This window comes from Cystoisospora suis (genome assembly GCF_002600585.1).
Source record: "Cystoisospora suis strain Wien I chromosome Unknown contig_613, whole genome shotgun sequence".
NCBI classification, from domain to species: Eukaryota; Apicomplexa; class Conoidasida; order Eucoccidiorida; family Sarcocystidae; genus Cystoisospora; species Cystoisospora suis.
Window position 1 is genome coordinate 1 of NW_027153414.1, and position 18209 is coordinate 18209.

General features: G+C 45.5%; 3 protein-coding genes across 3 annotated transcripts; 2 read left to right on the top strand and 1 right to left on the bottom strand.

Annotated features, from left to right (window-relative positions):
• Window positions 1–274: 274 nt before the first annotated feature.
• CSUI_001527 (sag-related sequence) lies at window positions 275–2257 on the top strand. The gene is made up of 2 exons (XM_068061733.1): window positions 275–1322; window positions 1421–2257. Exons 1-2 carry the CDS (start codon window positions 797–799, stop codon window positions 1873–1875), a joined length of 981 nt encoding a protein of 326 aa, XP_067926283.1. The 5' UTR covers window positions 275–796; the 3' UTR covers window positions 1876–2257.
• A 172-nt stretch (window positions 2258–2429) lies between these two features.
• CSUI_001528 (uncharacterized protein) lies at window positions 2430–8086 on the bottom strand. The gene is made up of 3 exons (XM_068061734.1): window positions 7575–8086; window positions 6958–7424; window positions 2430–6249 (listed from the first exon to the last, which is right to left on the bottom strand). Exons 2-3 carry the CDS (start codon window positions 7327–7329, stop codon window positions 3040–3042), a joined length of 3582 nt encoding a protein of 1193 aa, XP_067926284.1. The 5' UTR covers window positions 7330–7424; window positions 7575–8086; the 3' UTR covers window positions 2430–3039.
• A 90-nt stretch (window positions 8087–8176) lies between these two features.
• Window positions 8177–18209, top strand: CSUI_001529 (uncharacterized protein). The gene is made up of 11 exons (XM_068061735.1): window positions 8177–10121; window positions 10694–11392; window positions 12084–12146; window positions 12798–12941; window positions 13454–13566; window positions 14003–14039; window positions 14627–14695; window positions 15984–16118; window positions 16612–16714; window positions 17525–17589; window positions 18038–18209. Exons 1-11 carry the CDS (start codon window positions 10044–10046, stop codon window positions 18062–18064), a joined length of 1533 nt encoding a protein of 510 aa, XP_067926285.1. The 5' UTR covers window positions 8177–10043; the 3' UTR covers window positions 18065–18209.

Consider the following 18209-nt stretch of genomic DNA (forward strand, 5'->3'; position numbering starts at 1 on the left):
TTCTTGCGGCAGCCTTTACAACCTTTGCCTCATCACGTTCTTTGAGACGCAGCCTTTTCTTGGAATGTCTGCAACCTTAGAATACCCTGACCAGATACTTCAAAACTACATATCTATCCCGTCTGAACTTGACATGCGGGCAACGGCATCGCACATGGCTGAGGAACTCTCAAAAAAAGTCCAGGCCGGGCTGCGTGACCGTGGAGCACAGCAAACGTTAGCGTACTGCCCTGTTAAGATTCGCACACGCGCGGAAGTGAACTGCATTCTGAGGAGTAAGCACTCTGTCGCGGCTTCCTGCTTTTCCAACCACGTCTGAAAAACCCGGGACAAGGGTTCTGCAAAATCTGCAGTCCCGCCTTCTAAGGCACGGTACGGACGGCAAGAGAACCAAAGACGCCAGTCGCCGCCCGGACACCAACAACGAAAAGGGGCCCGCAGGTAAGCAGGGGGCTTGGCTAGTACAGCCCGGGGCCACGTGTCCTGCTAGGCTGGCAGATACGGACGCCTTGCCACCCAGCGCAGAACGGGCGCTGCGTGTCTTTTCCGATCGTGTCTTCGTAGTCCGAAGCATAACGGCGATGCTCAGAGGCCAGGCAGTCACAGGTCCCGCTTACGGAAAGGCCCTGTGCACTCTGTATTCCCAAACCGTTTTCACCGCCTAAGGGAAAGCGAGTATCCGAGCGCTGCAGTCTGAGTTTGAAACTCACGCGTCGGCAGTTCGGCGGCGGCCCGTATACTCAGCTGTTCCTCTCCCAATTTTTCCGTGGCCATCGTTCGGACTCACTACGATACAATGCGCAGCTCACTGTTCGTCTCATGCGCCGCGATAGCCCTGGCATTGCTGGGCGAAACGGGTGCGATAGCGGCCTCAGGGTCTGACCAACTTTTCAAGGTCGGCGAGAGCAACCCCCACCAGAACCTAGAGGCTCTGGCGCCCGCCGAAGCCGCACTGGCGACTGCGAAGCAGTGCGCTGTAGGGTCAAGCCACGATACCGCAGCATCCGTGGAGATTGGAGAGTATACTCTCCAAGCACAGTTCCAATGTACAGGTAGTACGGAGTCTGAGTTCCTTCCTCAAAATTGTGCGAACGGCTCGTGCATTGAGAAATGCTGCGGGGAGGAGGCGTGCTCATCTCAACCAACAATTGCCAAGCAACTCTCGATAAAGAGCGGCTCGATAAAGAATGACACCCAGACTTACACTATCAGCCTGGATGAGATGCCCAAGGACCGCAACAAGAAGATGTTCTACGCGTGTAAAAAGGGCGACCGCAAGTGTGTTGTCACTGTTACCATGCCACAGACACCCCCTAAAGAGAGTAAGTTCGGAATTCTGTCGCGGTCGTTCCTCGCCTCACCCCATCAGCTTTTTCCCTGCACTTTACGCTGCGTCCTGCGTGCCTGTTTTTGAATACAGATGAGTGCGCACCAGACAAGACTGTGACTCTTGCTGTGAGCAATCCCGGCGACAAAGTCAACTTTGTGTGCAAATCCGGTACCTTGTCTCCTACAACGCCTTCAACTAAAGTACGAGAATATAAAGAACAAGCGTGCGCCGGGGACGAAGTAAACCTCCAGCAGATTCTACCAGGGGCGAGTGTGACGGCCTCGGAAGCGCCCGACGGCAACGTGGAGCTGACGGTGCCTACACTACCAGAAAAGCAGGTACAGCTCTGCTACGTCTGTAATTATCAAAGAGAGGGCGGGAACCCGTTGAAGGCGTCTACCGTCATTGTTACCGTGACGGCGAGGTCTGCAACAACGACCTCAACAAATTCAACCCCAACTACTACAACTTCCACAGCGGCAGCAGCTCATGCCACAGGGGTAGGGGCGCTCGCTCTTGTAGCCCTCGCTCGCCTTGTTTTCTAGAGGCGCAGGGCAGTTCCGGAGCACGAGTGGGTCAGTGACAGTCGTTTCAACTTTCACTTTCCGCCCCTGTTCGAATGCAGATGTCCTTTCAAGTCCTAAACGGTGTTTCATTTTTTAAAGTGTCCCGGACACGCGATGTCAGCCGAAAACCCTTCCTCTGAACTCTCACCACACCGAGTCGATACTCCACGCACCAACCGTGTTGTCCGCGCCTGTCTTCTGGACTGCCAACGCGTACGCGTGATAATCACACGTATTCCCGCTTTGTGTGCTACAGCAAAACCATTGTCATGGTATATACCGCGCAGGTCTGTGTAGGATGTTCAACTGCGAAACCTTCGGCGCTTTGCGTGCGTGGTACAACGAGGCAGAGAGCTGCGAGTGTGTTAGAACTTCGTACATGGACGGGGGCTTCCTCTGGAAATTCCAGTAAAGCGGCAACCCCCCTTCTCTGCTCAGGGATGGCCTTGATTACTGAACGGAGCAGAAAAAGAAAGCCGTGTGCTTCCTGTTGGTTCCTCGCGTGTGTGTGGTGTACCACATTATCCAAACATGTTCCGCGCTATTCCTTGAATAGTAGTCCTAACAAATCCGATCCACAGACGAAGCGACAGGCACGTCCAGACAAGGTTTATGTGAAAACAAGGTGATCGTAAGAGAAGAAAACTACCAGGAATCGAGGCATTTTGAAGTTTACGTATTAGCGTTGGTATTCTCGTCGTTACCATTGTCAGAAAACGGTTACTACATGGCCAACAGAAGAGATCACCAAGTGACCCTGCCGTTTTTACTCGATCTCGCACATACGTCTACCTGACAACGTGAGCACTAAAGGAAAGCACTCCCACTCCCAAGTCTACATTCTCACTTCATTCCAAAAAGCAAGAAGAGTCGAATATGTCTTCGCATAATAAAAAAAAGGAAGACAGAACTCGCTTACTTGATTTGCATCTCACACAGGGTAGTCACTGAGTATGAAGAGGAAGGAGAAGAAAAAAAGAGTCTTTGTGCGATAAACGTAAGGTGCAATAGCAAAGCGCACAAACTAACAAAGAAAAAAATCCAAGAGATGAAACATCCAGGAATCGAGATGCATGCCCCTGTCTTCTTCTTTTGGGTCTGCCCGACTCGTCCTCTCCTCTCTTTCACTTTCTTCATTCTCTCCTAGGGCAAGACAAGGGTAGCATGTTCCATCTTCCTAACCCTTCGTAAAAGAGATAAAGACCAATAAAACTGACTACTACTACTCCCGCTTGATGAAGCTCCTTCTTCTGCATTACAAATACTATGAGCATTACTAACACGAGCGATGCTTTCTATACTCGAGAATCTTCTTCCCATTCTCTCTCCCTCTCGCCTTAGAAAGATACCTGACGTCGTGTGCAAAGAAAGAAACGTGTTGCTTCTATTAAGACCTTGTTGTTCTCTTTCTCCTGCTTGAATCGATCTCTTATCATCCTCCTTAGTATTGTATTTCTCTTTCTCCGTCTTATCTATCATACGGAATAGCCTTCCTGGGAATTCACCTCTTTTTGATAGTTCGTCTTCTTGCTCTAATACTTGCTGTGTATCTCCTTTTGTTTCTCTCATTGCATGCATGGGGCTCTCATTAGGACGAAAAGACAGCCACAGTGCGTTATCAGTTGAAGAGTGCTCTTTCTCTTCTGTCTCTTGTCTTTTCTCTTCTTTATTTTCTTCTTTCTTTCCAGTCCCATTTCCTGTCTGGTGGGATCTCTTAAATCGTGAGAAAAAACCAAGAGGATTTCTCAAGTCTGACTTGAAAGGACCAAACCCCACAACGTTCACGTCTTCTCTCTCTCTCTGCCGATCTTCTGACGTTCTAAATCCATCTCCTACAAAGCGTGAAGATGCTTGAAAGAATCTACTCACACCAAGTAAAGCAGGTAAAAAACCCTCACTACCATACCGGCGGAGTGTATGGACACTAGCCACCTTATTATCTTGTCCATCTAAAATCTCTTGTTTCTCATAATGCTTGCTTCCGTCATCTGTTTTTTGTTTCGTTGTGAGTTCTACCATCTGCCGATCCTGTCCCGGGAAATCTTCCCGTCCTCCTTCTACTCGAGACCTTCGTCTCCTTAAGAAGGTAAGCGTCGATGATGATGACAATCGATGCTGATGGTGCCGAATCTCACTCGAACACGGTGGAATGAAAGAAGAAAGTGTACACAAGGGAGAGAGGCAACATCCATCTGATAACTTGCGTCGTTCTTTAAGAATGCTTGACGCACTCCTTTCTCGTAAACATGGAGGTATAAAAAGCCTTGCCTCTATAGATGTCAGGCGTCTCTCCACCAACACATCTTCCTCATCCTCTTCTTCTTCACTTTCTTCTGATGTTGTCTCATCACTGTCAGTATCTTCTTCATCTTCCTCTTCATCATCCTCTTTATCTGATATCTTCTCTCCCTCTTGCTCTACTTCACCCTCTCCCCTAACAAGGTACAACTTCCAAAAACTACTCTCTCCTTCGTCACCTCTCTCCTCCAGCAATCCTTCTTCTTGCACCCCTCCTCGGAGTGTCTGTACACCTCCCCTTCCACTCTCATCTCCACTTCTCTGAACGGCTTCAAAGAACTGACAAGGTTCCGATCTGCACGCATGCAAATCTTGTCTCTTCTTTTCTATACCCATTGAAGGTGTCTTTCCTTTCAATTCATCAAGATGACTAGGTAACGACGCCGGATGTGTTAGTCTTCTAGAAGAGACAGACGAAGAGAAACTATAATTCGTAGAGGCAGAAGAATAAGAAAGCAGAGGAGAAGAAGTAGAACATGAAGCCGAAGACGATATAGATGAAGATGAAGATGATCTCCGTCGATGAGTAGTAGTCGTAGTACTAGCAGCGCTAAGATCCATATGACTGCTGAGAATCGAAGAGACTCTCCGACGGCATGTACGCACACTCTTCCCACTACTAGGCGTCGCATTGGGTGAAGAAGGTACAGATGAAGAAGTATAGGGAAAGTCTGAAGATGACGACGATGATGTAGATACACTACTGCCGAATGAATGTCGCCAAGTAGATGAAGGAGATAAGAGTTTCTCTCCCCCTGCGTTTAGATGAAATACATAGGACGGAGGATACAACCGAATAGAAGACCCTCTTTCATCTGTCGAACAAGGGGAAGAATTCACGAACCTCGCAAGTAGAGATGATGGAGAGAGATCTCCTTCTACCTGCTGAGTAGTCATTATTCGGTTGCTATGAACAGGAAGAGATGAAAAGAGCCGTGAAGATGACGATGAAGAGGTTTCTGAAACCAAGAAACTTGTTGTTGATTCTGTATGTACACCAGACACTAACGATATAGCACGAGGACGAGACACCTCATCATCATCACCATGTAAGCTCTCGACCTCTCCCTCTGATATAGATCTTCTCTGCAGCATGAGAGGCTCGAGACGATGATCTTCAACAAGACCCCACGTCTCTTCTTGACATGAGCTGACAGCCTTCTCATCCGGTCTTTCGCTGATATCACGATTTCCACCCGTCTTCTTCTTTTTCTTCTCACTATCTTCTGTCCCACTTGAAATGGAGAGAGAAGTATCTTCTTGACTACCCTTCGAAGCTGAGATCTGAGGTTCTCCTAAAACCCTCCTTGTCGCTTCTTCTGATGAGGGGGAAGGAGTAGGCGAAGAATAAGAAGCTGGTTTGAAGGAGAGAAGAGATGGAGATGATTGAGAATGTACGTGATGCTGATATCGAAGAGGAAAAAGAACACCATGTGAGCCAAGAAGATGCGATTCGATGCCACCACCCCCACCCATACCACCACTACTGCCTAGTACCACCTGATTGAAGCTTTCTCTTTCTTCTTCTAAAGGAGGACAACCTTTCTTTCTTTTCTCCTTTTTCCTTTTCTTTATCTTCTCCCCATCCTCTCCCCTAACTACTTTTCTTCTCTCTCTGTATTTCCTCTCTTCTCTGGCTGAAGAGACACATGATCTTCTCATGCTAGCTCCTTCCCTGGAAGTTGCTGGAGTCGTTCGTAGCGTCCATGACAGAACCGCATCTCCCTTTCCTTCATCGCGCTCAGCCGTGAAGGGAGAAGGCGAAGAAGAAGAGACAAGAAGACTTGCAGAAGGTGGACGTAGAAAACCTGTAGAGGTTCCTGACGAAAGACACGAAGGAATGGTGTGAAGACCAGGTGAAGAAAGACGAGATAAAGACAGAGGGGATAACGAAAGAGGAGACGAAGAAAAGAGATGGCTTCGGTTCAAAGCGGAGGGAGCTGACGATGAAAAAGATGAAGAAGAGAAAGAAGAAAACCTTCTCTCATGAGTCTGTTCTCTACCAGAACCTCCTGATGCTGCTCCTCGTAGAGGCCAAAACATCTCGGTGTCGATCTATTAGAGAAGAAAAAGAAAAGAAGAAAGTGAAGTCTCTAACGAAAGACGAAGAACCTCATCAGAAAGCAACAAATCGACGATGAAGCCTATATCAAAGCCATGGAAGGCATATGTATACATTCACACCTCCTCAAGAGTCGATGCCTCGGCACGACAAATAAAGAAGAAGATAATCCTTCTTGTAAAGCCAAGAACGACAAGAAGTTAAAAAAGAGGAGGCAAAGAGACTCCGAAATATGCTAACGCTTCCGAGTGTATGCACATTTGATATAGTGAGAAATTCACCAAACATACACACCCCCGTGCATGTATCGATAGTATCACCCTCTTTCGCACAGCCAGACAGGCATCTGGATAGACAACATAGACGCCTTTGTTTAGAAGTGAGAATCATCTGTGTAGGCCTCAAAAGAGGGAAGTTCTCCACCTCCTCTTGGGAAGCCAATCGGTGTGTACGAACACCTCTGACGATGAATGTACACGATGACGCGACTGGAATAAGGCAGAAAGAGGAAAAGAAGTGAGAGAGGTAGCCGTATCGGGAGTCTACCTCAATCATCTCCTTTGTGTGGCTCTCTTTGAGTTTTCTTCTCAAGAAGTTTTGACAGACGGAAAAAAACTTTCATACGCATCCTTTTTCTTTTCCTTCTTCCTAAGACAAAGTATGGAGAATTCTCCTGACTTAAAGAATCAGAGAATCCTTACTTCGATGGCAACATCTTTCTCTTCAACTTCTCCCACCGGTCTATACGTACAGGCCAAGATCAACTCAAATGTGAAAAAAAGAGAGAAGAGAAGAAGGAAAGAAAGAAGAAGGAAACACGAAAAAGAACAAGTCCTCTCTTGGAAAGACAAAAGAAGAGAGGATGAACGACGAAGAAAGGTATGTTGATGTGCATGCAGGAAAGTCTTCTCGTGTTCTTTTCTTGTTCTTCTTCCCCATCCATCAAAACTCATTCCGATCTTCAAGAAATCCAAAGCTATCTCCAATAAGAAAAGGACGATTAAAGGCCATCCATGGGAATGGACAAGAGAACTGCTGTTATCTTTCTTCCTCCTCTTCAATGTACACTTCATCTATCTGATAATTTTCCATCTTTTGAGATGACTCTGTCCGTTCGAAGAAGGAAGGGAATCTCTGCCGACTTCTCGCGGTTTCAAACCACGACTTCCTACGAAAAGACGAGAAAGAGCGAATGGAAAAAAACTTTCACGATCAAAGAAAAAGACATTTCTTCACAAAGCTTTCGACAAAAGGAAGTCTTAGAAAGAAAGACGAGTTGAAAGGAAAGAAGAATACACATACCTACCTACTTACCTACCTGGTCACCATCGTGATGGAGAAAAACAAAAAGCTTCAACTCTGAAAGACTGGAGAGAAGACTTTCTTCGGTGAAAGAAAGAAGAGACAAAAAGCCTTTAAGAAGAACATCCCTGAATGAAATGTGTGTTCTTTCTGCAAAAAAGGGAGCAAAACAAAAGTAACACCATCCGCCGCGTGGAGAAGAGATGCTCCGATGCTCCGCCAGACAAAAAACGATGAGAGAGGCACAGCAAAGGAGACGAGAGATCCTCCTGATCCAGTACGACTACGACGACTACTCACTCCTCTTCTACACCCCCCTTCTCCACCCACTCCACGAGCAAAAAACTTTTCCTTTTCAAGCTTCTTTTCACAACTGGTGAAGGAGCGAGAAAAAACGAAGAACGACCGTAAGAAGTTAGCAAAGAGGAAGATGAGAAATGAATGAAGTCTGGTAGAGAGGGAGGTGGAAGAGCAGTAAGGAAGGAGTGATTGAGTGAGTGGTTAGTAGGAGGAATAGTAGGAGTAGGTCCTCCCTCCTCAAGCTGGGCAGCAGGAGCAGCAGCATACGGCGGACTCTTTACTAGCTCAGCCGGCGCGGCGCAACACACTCAGGCAGCAGGAGGAGAAGAAAGAAGAAGCTTTTGAGAGAAGGGATAGTTGTAGAAGAAGGAGGAATGGAATAGAGTGGATGTGGTCCATTATAAGTAGTAGAGGAAAGGAAGAAGTCCGAGAGAAAAGTTAGAGGCTTTTTGGTTATACATCTTTGCCCCCCCCGAAGAAAGATATAGGAGGAGGAACTTCTCTTTTTTCTTCTTGTTGGTCTCACCTTTTCCTCGTGTTCTCCCTTCTTCTTATCGTAGCAGTACCCGAACTTTCTTTTATAGCGTAGAAGAAGGCGTGTCCGTAGGATTTTTCTTTTCTTGCAGCGTTCCTCATTTCTCTCCGTTTCATTTCTTCCAGACACAAGAGAAAGAGAAGAAACAAGCGTTTTCGAGGGAGGACGGAGTGGAGGGGAAGAGAGAGGAAGAACCAAGAAGAAGATGGACGTCTTTTCTTTTTTTTTCTTTGTTTTTCTTTTGTAAGAAGTGTTGTCATGTTCTTATCTCCTTTCTGAGGACGTCTCACGTATCTTACTGTCTTTCATTCAAGAAAAGTCTCCTCGATTCGACCACCAACTCTGCTCTTCTTAGTCTTTTCCTCCTCCGTCTTGCTTCTGTTTCTCTTTCTCTGTCTGTGTCTCTTTTCTTTCTTTTTCTTCCCTAGATCCTTCTTCATCTCTGTTGTCCACTTTCTTCTTTTGGCTCGCTTTCTTTTCCGATTTCGCCCGTTCGCAGGAGGGAAGAAAGGAGACTTCTGCCCCCTTTGTGAGAGAAACAGCGAGGAGACCTCTTCTTTCTCTCTGCAGAGAAAGAGTTTCTCTCGGGTTGTTTTCTTCTCCAGGAAAGTTATCTCGTCCTTTCTATCAGGAGCTTCCTCTGCTCTTCTTGGGTAGTCCCCTCGGCTGATAAGACTACATTGCCTCTTTCATCTCTTCTCGTCTCTCTTCTCCTATACCGCCGACACTCTCGTCCGTTGACGTGCGACGTTTGTTCAACTTCCCGACTATTTCTGTCTTGTTCTCCTTCTGTCTGGCCATGAGAAGAGAGTCTACAGCTGAGTCGAGGTATTTACGGGGATTCTTCGAGGCCATATATACCACCACCATTTTCGTCCTTGCTCGCCTCTCTTTCTCAAATGAGATAGACGATTCCTGGCAAGACTTTTTTTTCTCTCCTTCTCCATTCTTTCATTCTCCGAAGTTAAAATCTTCTCTGTACTTCTCTAGTTCACTTTTGTCTGTCTTTCATTGAGCTACTCCTGTCCCTCTCTCGTCTTTCTCTTCTCGTGAGTCTTCTATCATTCAGACTCTTCTTCTTCTCCTTCATGTTCTTTTTTTGTCGCCCTTCCTTCGTTCTCCTCCGTCCGAGCGTATTTCTCCATTCGAGGTCGTTCCTTCCATGTCTATATCGGGTGATCTATACATCTTCAACCCAGCTTCAGCGTCACATCCCTCAACTTTCTCTCTTTCTCTCTAGGCTCTCTGTAACTACTCAAGAGGAATGCCATGTCTGTCGCTCCGTCCTCGGGAAAGAACACATGAAAAATGGCAGGGAGGAGCTTTCTCCGGACTCGACAGGAAAGATAAGATAAGAAAGTATGATGAGTGAAGAAAAAGAGAGAGAGAGGGAGAGAGAGAAGAAGAGGCAGGAATGAGAAAAGGAGAGAGAGAGAGGGAAGGATTCTCTTCAACTAAGTTTGTCTTACCGAAAAGAAGTCGAGTGGTCCATCATCTTCCTAAACGTCTTCATCGGGATTGTCGAAAGTCTCTAGAGAAAGACGGAAAGATTTGTGAGTGTGAGAAGTAGAAGGGTCAATTTTAGTGAAAGAAAAGAAAGAGATAGGAGAGGAGAGAAGAAAAGTTCTTAGGAGGTATAGGCAAGTCAAGATGGAGAGTAATAAGGATGAGGCGATGAGGTGTCTTCAGTTGACACGTCGCGCTATCGAAGCTCAAGACTTCTCTAAGGTAAAAGCATGAAGAGATTCAGAAACCCTTTCTGTCTCTTCCATTGCTTCTCTTTCTTTCTTCCCTTGTTTCCAGAGATGTGAAAGAAAGGGGGAAAGAAGTCACATATCCATCTGCTCTTTGAAGAAACTTTTCACCATCAAGGAGTTTGTATATATGCGTATATCGATACACCTGCGTATGTGTATTTTATGGCAAGTGTGCGTGCAGGTGTATATACACGCGGAGTCCAGAGATGTGTTCAGATAAATGTATGCATCCATCACTCACCTTGTATATCTCACATCTCCCGTATACCTGTCGTCTATCTTCGTTTCAAGACGTTCCATCCTTATGAATTTTAAGAAGGCTTTCTCTCGTCGTCTCTGGAGCTCCGCGGTGTGAGTGGAAGTCTCGTTTGAGTGAGATTAACTTTCGTGTGCACATTTAGTCTTCAATCCATGATACGACGAAAGACAGCCCTTCCTCGATGTATGATCTTTTCAGGTGTATATACACTGTGCTAGTGAGGCGACTCAAGGCCTCATAGAACCCGGTTGTGATTCCTTCTTCTTTGGTTGTTTTCGATGTAGGCTTTACGAATGGCTGAGAGAGCTCAGCGTATGTTCCCTACCTCTGAGGGAGCTGTGTATGTGAAGATCTGTCAAGGCAAACTGGATTCTACATCTTCTTCCTCTCCTCCCTCATCGAACTTCTCCTCTTCTTCACAAGGTGGGTTTACACGTCAAAGCACAGCTTCTTCCTCTTCATCTCCTTCTCCTTCGTCTAATTCTTCATCTGCCTTCAGAAAGTCCACCAGTCCCACATCAAGAACTCGATCTAATTCCTCTAACTCTTCTTCTTCCTCCTCTTCAACACCCTCTTCTTCTCCTCCTTCTGCTTCATCCGCGACTTCTTCATTCGCCTCATCTGCCAGGCGTATCCATAGTACCAGTACAGCTGGCACTACAGAGGGTTTAGGGACAGCGTCAGGGACAGGAACAGGGAAGAAAGCTCAGGGAGCAAGTCAAGCAGCTTCTTCTTCTTCACCGTTTTCTTCTCCTACTGCTTCTCACTCAGCAGCGGGCAGAAAGACAGATTTACCGAGAAGTAAAAGTACTCCTGTTGGAGGGGGAGCAGCTCGTACAGATAAGAAGGATGGAGACGGCGGAGACTATACAGCAGAGCAAGTAGCTCTATGTACACGTATTCTTACAACGACGTGCTATTACGAAACTCTTGGTGTAGAAAAGACAGCCACAGATGACACGTTAAAGAAAGCTTATAAAAAGGTATCGACATATCTCTCCTTCGCTTTCCTGGCGATTTTTGTGAAAAGAAGAGGGATTTCGTGGCCTTATTCATCTATAGATAACACGTATGCGGAGGCGTACATCTCAGGTGTATGTACGTCCATATACATGATTCTTTTGCAAGAATAAGGAAGAAGTCCTTCAAGAGTTCTCTCTTTTTTCTTTCTGTATTCAGTGCATAGCACGTGCCTTGAGTCTGAAGCGAGTGGATAAGAGTGAAGAGGCCTGTAGGCGTCGGGGTGTCTATGAATGTATGATAATCTCTGGTTGTCTGCATGCGGAGCGAATGTATAACTGCACGTGTAGATTGGTATGTGTAAACGGGCGGCTCAGCTGTTAAAGATTCTCAGCGAGGGAAGGTTTCTCTTTCTCGAACGAATAGACTTCCTGGCTTGCCTGTGAATGGAATAATCTCGAGAAGAAGAACAAGTGCGTTTGTCCTGTCTCTTCAGTGACTTACTTCCTCCCTACTGTACGAATGCATGCGCATATGGGTCTTTCACAAGGATAACATATGAAGCATAGAGTCTTCTCACGTGGTGTGTCTATATATAAATCCATGTATACGCGTGATTTCATATAATAGGGTCGATTTTTTTTCCTCTTCGAGAAGTCAGGGACAGAAAGTTGTTCATTCCGATGAGTGTGGATTGTTTCTTCTTTCTCTTAGCTAGCTTTACAACTTCATCCGGACAAAAATAAGGCACCGCATGCAGAAGAAGCCTTCAAGAAAGTAAGAAGGAGGGAATAAAGTGAAGAGGACAAGAGGCGAATCGAGTTCTTTCTTTGTATTAATTCTCTCGAACTGGTGTAGATACACTCGTTTCAAGCGTGGTGGCGCCGATGACCTGCCGTGTTCACAGCCTCTTTTCTTTGAAGTCGAAAAGAGAAGTACCAAAAAGCTCCAGCCTTTGGTTGAATGGACCATATTTTTTTCTCGGGTATTCCCCACTCCTTCTACGTTTGCAGAGAGATAAGATAGAGAGGATGAAAACATGCACATATTTATATTCATATTTATAGAGGTATCCGTTCATACGTGTATTTGTCGTGCTTGTAGCTATACTTGTATTCAGCAGAGATCTGTTCGCAGGAGTACGTATGTCAATGATACATACATAGAGACATGCTACTCTGCTTTTTGTTTTCCTTCTCTGGACCTCGTGATAGCCGTGCTTCTTTTTCAACGAGTGTAGGCAGTAATTTGCCTTCATCTTTCTTTTGTTGTAATCTGAAGGCTTATATAGATTCGTATGCAAGGGAAGTCCAGCCGAGTGGGTGTACGTACACTCCTGGTAACCTGGACGTACGGTCCTTACCGGGATGTACATACACTTCAAACAGCCTGGATTCATATGTGAATGTTTCTCACACTCACTCGTAGGTCTCGAAGGTCTTTCAGTGTTTAAATGATCCAGAGAAACGTCGGCGATATGACTTACATGGGACAGAAGATTCTTCAAGCGAAACAACACGAGTGAGATATCGACATGGTGGGGGTCTAGATGGAGAAGGCATCACTCCAGAGGTAAGGGGAAAGAAAGATACACAGATGGAAAAACAGGTGCCTATATAAGGGCACCTAGCCTTTCTCTCTCTCTTCTTGTTTCGACTACTACTACTACTTACTACTCTAGAAAGGTGTCGTAATCACTTGGGGAGTGAACAGTGTTCTTTGCTTCTCCCCGCGAGAAGAAGAGACAAGGTAGACAGGTGAAGATCTTCTATCCATTCTCCGTCAGCTCTCTGTTTTTTTTAAAGCTACTTAAGCTTATATGAGTTGTGGTATATGAGGACCTGTAAGATACATACACTTCAAGCTTCGACTGCGCTTATTCTCTTCGTGCCTGCAATTGGAGGAGCGTTCATGCTAGAACCGCAGAGGCTCACTTTTTCGAATGCATGCGAAGGGAATTCCAGTGAATGGAGAGATGGTGAGATGTCCGCAAGTTCTTCATCTTTCCGTTAGAAAAATAAGGCAAAAAGAAGTGCGAAGATTTGAGTGGTGAGGGACTCGTTGTTCGTCGGGTGTATGTACAGGAGTTATTTCAAGCCTTCTTTGGTTTCAACATGGGGGATTTACGGAGAAGGTCTGGTCAAACTCGTTTCTATTATCAGCAGGGAAGAACCCCAAGAGCGGGACATAACGGGGAGTAAGTTCCAAGAAGAAGGAGATGGAGAATAGAGAAAGATACATCTCTCTCTTCTTCAGCTTAACTTAGACGGTCGCTTCAGTTGAAGGTGTGTAGCTTCTTCTTAGTTAGGTGGTGACTCCTAGAGACAAAGAGCAGAAGATGAAGATGGTTCAAGAGTAGAGGGTCTCATTTCATCTTCGGTTGCGGAGCGCATGCAAAAAAGAGTCGAAGGCGAGACGTTAGCTTCTGTTGTTCTTCTTGCGACAAGCACTCTTTCCTAGTTTCTATCGAAGGTCAGGACAGCTAGTTGCCGTATATACCAAGCTCATTTCGCGTTTGCGGCGAAGAGAGTGAAGGCGTCTGTCGTCTGTAGGCAGATGTTTCATAGGACAAGCAGAGAGGCCTATCACTTGGCTTGTTTTGTGTTTTTCTCTTCCCGTCGGGCTGAATGTAGAAACGGAGAGAATGCGAATTTCTATCATCTGCTTCAGGTAGGAAAACAAGAAGAAAGAAGGAAGAAGCAGCGGAAGAATAAGAAGATAAAGAAAATGCTTCCGTTGCGTGTGATGTATATCTCACGTACCTAGTCACCATTCTCTGTCCCCTGTTGTCGTCGTCGCTGCGATCATGGATCAGATCAGTCTTTTTATCGTCTTTTCTTTTGGCACAGTCTGCAAGCTGAAGAGTTTCTCATGCTTTTCATCTTCGTTTCATCGGAAGGTTACCTCCGTTGTTCTTCATGTGTGTAGTTAAGTACGGGGCGGGGTGTGTGTTCTTTTTTGTATCAATGCATGCATGCGTTGGACAGACGTCCATGCATGTGTGTGTGTATTACAGTCGTCTTTCATCTTGTTCCACGAAGCGCAAGGAGACCTGTGTGTTCAAAGTCTGTCTATTTATGTGTTTCGTATGCAGGCTATTTCTGATGGAAGAGATACCTACCTCCGCCGTTTATCGACGTTTAGCGTATTATTTAGTGTACATACATCATCTCTACACGCTGTATCGTTTCTTCGGTTTTTTTGGAGGTGTGTGTAAACTTCTCTTCCTTTCGTTCTGGTGTATGTACACCATACAGGTTTTGCCTATGGCACTTATGTTTCTCATTATGTTCATGGGGAATCTTCTTCCTTCAAGTCCTCCTCAGGTAAGTCAAGAAACGAATGAGAAGAGGTTTTCCTTCCCTCCATGGCTCTTAAGCCTTAGGTTGCTGAATGTAGCCCCGTGAAACAAAGAATTAAAACTCCACTTGGAGAGAGACTTAACTCAGGTGGTGAGAGATCAGATGTTCGTGGGAAATATGCAATTTAGATAGAAGTTATGTAATGCGTAGCTTTCCTCGGTATCTAGGACAGGTGTATGTACACCCAACCTTCCTGTCGACAATGAAATTTCTTCGTGCGAGATGGATTGGCACCTCGTTGGTGTCAAAGGCCTCTTGACGACTTCTCTAGATTCTTTCTTCACACTGGTCGATTCGGTTCTGTTTTCTTTGGTATCTGCCGTATGTTTGCTCGGCCCATCAGCTTTCTGTTCGTTGTCCTTTCCTCTTTCTCATCTCCTTTTGTATCTACACCGTAGTAGTTACATTTGCAGCGCCTTACATTCGTCTCGGTGTTGGTAGCTCGTCGAAAAAACAGACATGTCTCCAAGACGCAGGGTGTACATACACCTCCGCATGTTATGTGTATCCCTTGAAACTCCACATGTAAAGCCGCCGAGAGTTGAACTGCCCTTACTCCCGGAGAGGGGGCCTTCTCCCTTTTATTCGTCTGTCAGAACAGATCAGAAAAGGGAAGGTTAACAAGAGTCTCCGAGTATTTGTTTTCTCGCTCTTACTTGAACTTTCATTCCTGTAGCTCACATCCTTTCTCTGCATTTGTACTTCATCTGTATGTATATGCATCGCATGCTTGCAAGAGAGTCAAGAGTCCGGTCTTTCTGCCTTTCAAGCTACCCCTTCTCCTCACGTCAGCATGTATAGATTTCTGCGGTTCATCTGAGATTGCCTTGTATTCAGCAGATACATCCAGTTGGGCATTTATACCCACTTCTCTCTATATGTATATATACCTTGTATGTACACATACCTTATTAGCAGCTCCCAGGGGGTTCTTGAGATCCCAGCACTGTAGACTCACAAATAGCATCGCCCAAGTGACTCTCCCCGTCCTTTAGGGGCCCGTTTTCTCTGTTCTCCCCCTTGAGCTGCTTTAGAACCTCCAGTAGTGACTGCTGAAGAGTGAGAAGTCGCTTTTGATCTCCTTTTCCTTTCTTCTTCACTTGGGTGTTTACGTGATGGAACGTTAACTCTCTCTCCATGCATGCGATAGAGGTCTTTCTTGTGGTGTAGAGATAGCAACAGCACGTGTAGCTTGAGTGTCCGTGGTTTTCTTTTTCTTGTTGTTCTTCTTTCTCTTCGTTTTCTTCGTCAGCCGCCAGCTCCCTATTCTTTCTATCAGACGACGGACTTTCCTATCCCTCGCCTTACGCGCTATCACAGCGTCAGGTTTTACGTGGATCGAAGTTTTCATCACAATTATCCTGATAGCTCCGAAAGTCTGAGAGAAGTATGTTTGTTCACAAGATGGTAGAGGGAGAGCTTCTAGCAGTCTATCTATCTATCTATGTCTATCTATCTCTCTTTATTCGATGTATTTATCTTTTCTTACATGTTGCTTTCAACTTCCGCGTTAGAGAAGGTTTTTCTTGCGGTTCTTCTAGACACAACTCGGCCGTATGCAAGAACAGTGTGTTTGTTGCGGGTAGTCTATGTGTGTCGATCTTCCCAGCATCACATACGCTCTACCTATACATATGTATATAGACGATCATCTGTATACATGTGTATATCTCTATATATGCATATGGATGACACGGTGGTTGGCCTTCTGAAAGGAAGGCGGAAAGGGAGGGACTAGAGTGATTCTCTTCGACGCACTTTTGTTCGAGAAACAGAAGGAGATTCTTCTCTTCCGCGTATTTTCATCTTTTCTCTTTGGTCTTTCTCCTCTCTCGTTTGCTTCTGTTCTGTTCGTTTCTGGTATTATCTTTTCTTTCTAGCTCGAGATGACGATCGAATTAAAGTTTTATCATGGGAAGTGCCAGAAAGAAAAGGAAGACCTCTCGAGACAGCTGAACATCGCACACTATTATCGCGCTTCAGGTCTGTGTGGATGGGAGGAGTCGGTGATGGCTCCAGAAGGAAGAACTAGAGAAAGAGCTGTACATACACTGCATACTGTGCTCGTGAATACACAAGATGAATAGCATAAACGTAGGTTGTTGATTTGAAGTAGACAGACGTACAGCAGTGGACGAGGGGCGCCGGGGTCAAGAGAGAGAGAGGAAGAAAGAAAGAAATCTATGGAACGTCGGTCGGCAGGCAATACACAAAAGACTAGCATGTCCGTTGTGCTAGGACCGAGATAACGCGTTTGTCTTGTATGTACATACGAAAACATACACGCGTTCAGTACGTGCGCGTACTCAGAGCTATATAGAGATCTGTCCTCTTGCATGGCGGGTGAGAGATCGAAGAGCATGATGCACAGGAGTGACATATATACATTTACCTACATACATACATCTTCATACATAGTTCATACATTGAGTGTGTCTACTTCGTCGTTCCCATGTTAAATGGAGTATCTATGCGGACACCTACCCACGATTTGTATGTCTCTCTGTATGTATGCGGGTCTATGTCTGTATGGAGAATTCTGCTAGCCAGGGAGGGTGGATTTGCTTCTTCCGCGACTCTCTGTTGAGTTGTTAGTAGGGCGTCGTGCTAGTAGTAGTAATAGTAGAGGAGAAAGAGATGAGAAAGAACGGCTTATTTCTCGTATGGCAGAGACACGTCCGTAGAAAGAAAACTGTCTCTTTTTTCAGACGCATATAGTAGGTAACTCGGTCATCGAGAATTCTCTCAACTTCTTTTCTCTGCGGCTTGTTTGTGACCCTCCGTTTCTTTCAGATGCGAAAGTTCAAGAGATTCTTGACAGACCTCGGCCTAACTGTCAGATATATGATACTCTATGGGTAAGAGAGCTGAGAAAAAAACACGCACTTCTGTTGTCTAGCGCAAGCGCTTGTTTTCCTCGCTTTTCTTTCGTCGCCTTTATGAGAGGGTGCGGGCGTCTTTTACTCTTCATGAACTATAAGCCACTCTCTTCTTCCTGTACTGCTATAGACCTCTCATGATCCTCTTACGGTGTAAGTAGTAGACCATGTTAGACAGATGTTATCTATCTATATATATCTGATCGAGTGTCTATCTATCTGTCTATCTATATCTATCTAGCTCCAATGTATTTATCTACCTTCGATCTACGTATCTGTTTTGTTTTTGTCTGCATGCGTGAGATTCAATTCAGGTGTTGTGTGTAGTAGAGAAGTGTATGTATATGCATCCGTATCTGTGGGTTGTGTTCATCTTGTGTGTTCTTCTTCATTCTTTTCTCTTCTTCCTTTCTTGTTGTTTTCTTAGAGTCAGCGTGGAGGGCGTAAAGGATAATAGCACCAACCTGTGGTGGAATGCAGGTATGATTGAGAGGGTTTCTCATCAAGAGAAAGGAAAGAATACAAACACAAGAAGAAGAAGGACCCCCAGAGAGATACGAGCCCCTTCGTCTGTTCTTGTTTCGAGAAGAAGAGAGTAG

Bases quoted from the DNA above. Each gene is read 5' to 3' on its own strand.
- CSUI_001527 (XM_068061733.1), top strand. From the start codon at position 797: ATGCGCAGCTCACTGTTCGTCTCATGCGCCGCGATAGCCCTGGCATTG. The intron at 1,323-1,420 runs GTAAGTTCGGAA...TTTTGAATACAG, and splicing joins ACAGACACCCCCTAAAGAGA to ATGAGTGCGCACCAGACAAG.
- CSUI_001528 (XM_068061734.1), bottom strand. From the start codon at position 7,329: ATGAAGTGTACATTGAAGAGGAGGAAGAAAGATAACAGCAGTTCTCTT. The intron at 6,250-6,957 runs GTAAGGATTCTC...CTTCTCTAATAG, and splicing joins AGAAAGATGTTGCCATCGAA to ATCGACACCGAGATGTTTTG.
- CSUI_001529 (XM_068061735.1), top strand. From the start codon at position 10,044: ATGGAGAGTAATAAGGATGAGGCGATGAGGTGTCTTCAGTTGACACGT. The intron at 14,040-14,626 runs GTAGGAAAACAA...TACACCATACAG, and splicing joins ATTTCTATCATCTGCTTCAG to GTTTTGCCTATGGCACTTAT. The intron at 16,119-16,611 runs GTATGTTTGTTC...TTTTCTTTCTAG, and splicing joins GCTCCGAAAGTCTGAGAGAA to CTCGAGATGACGATCGAATT.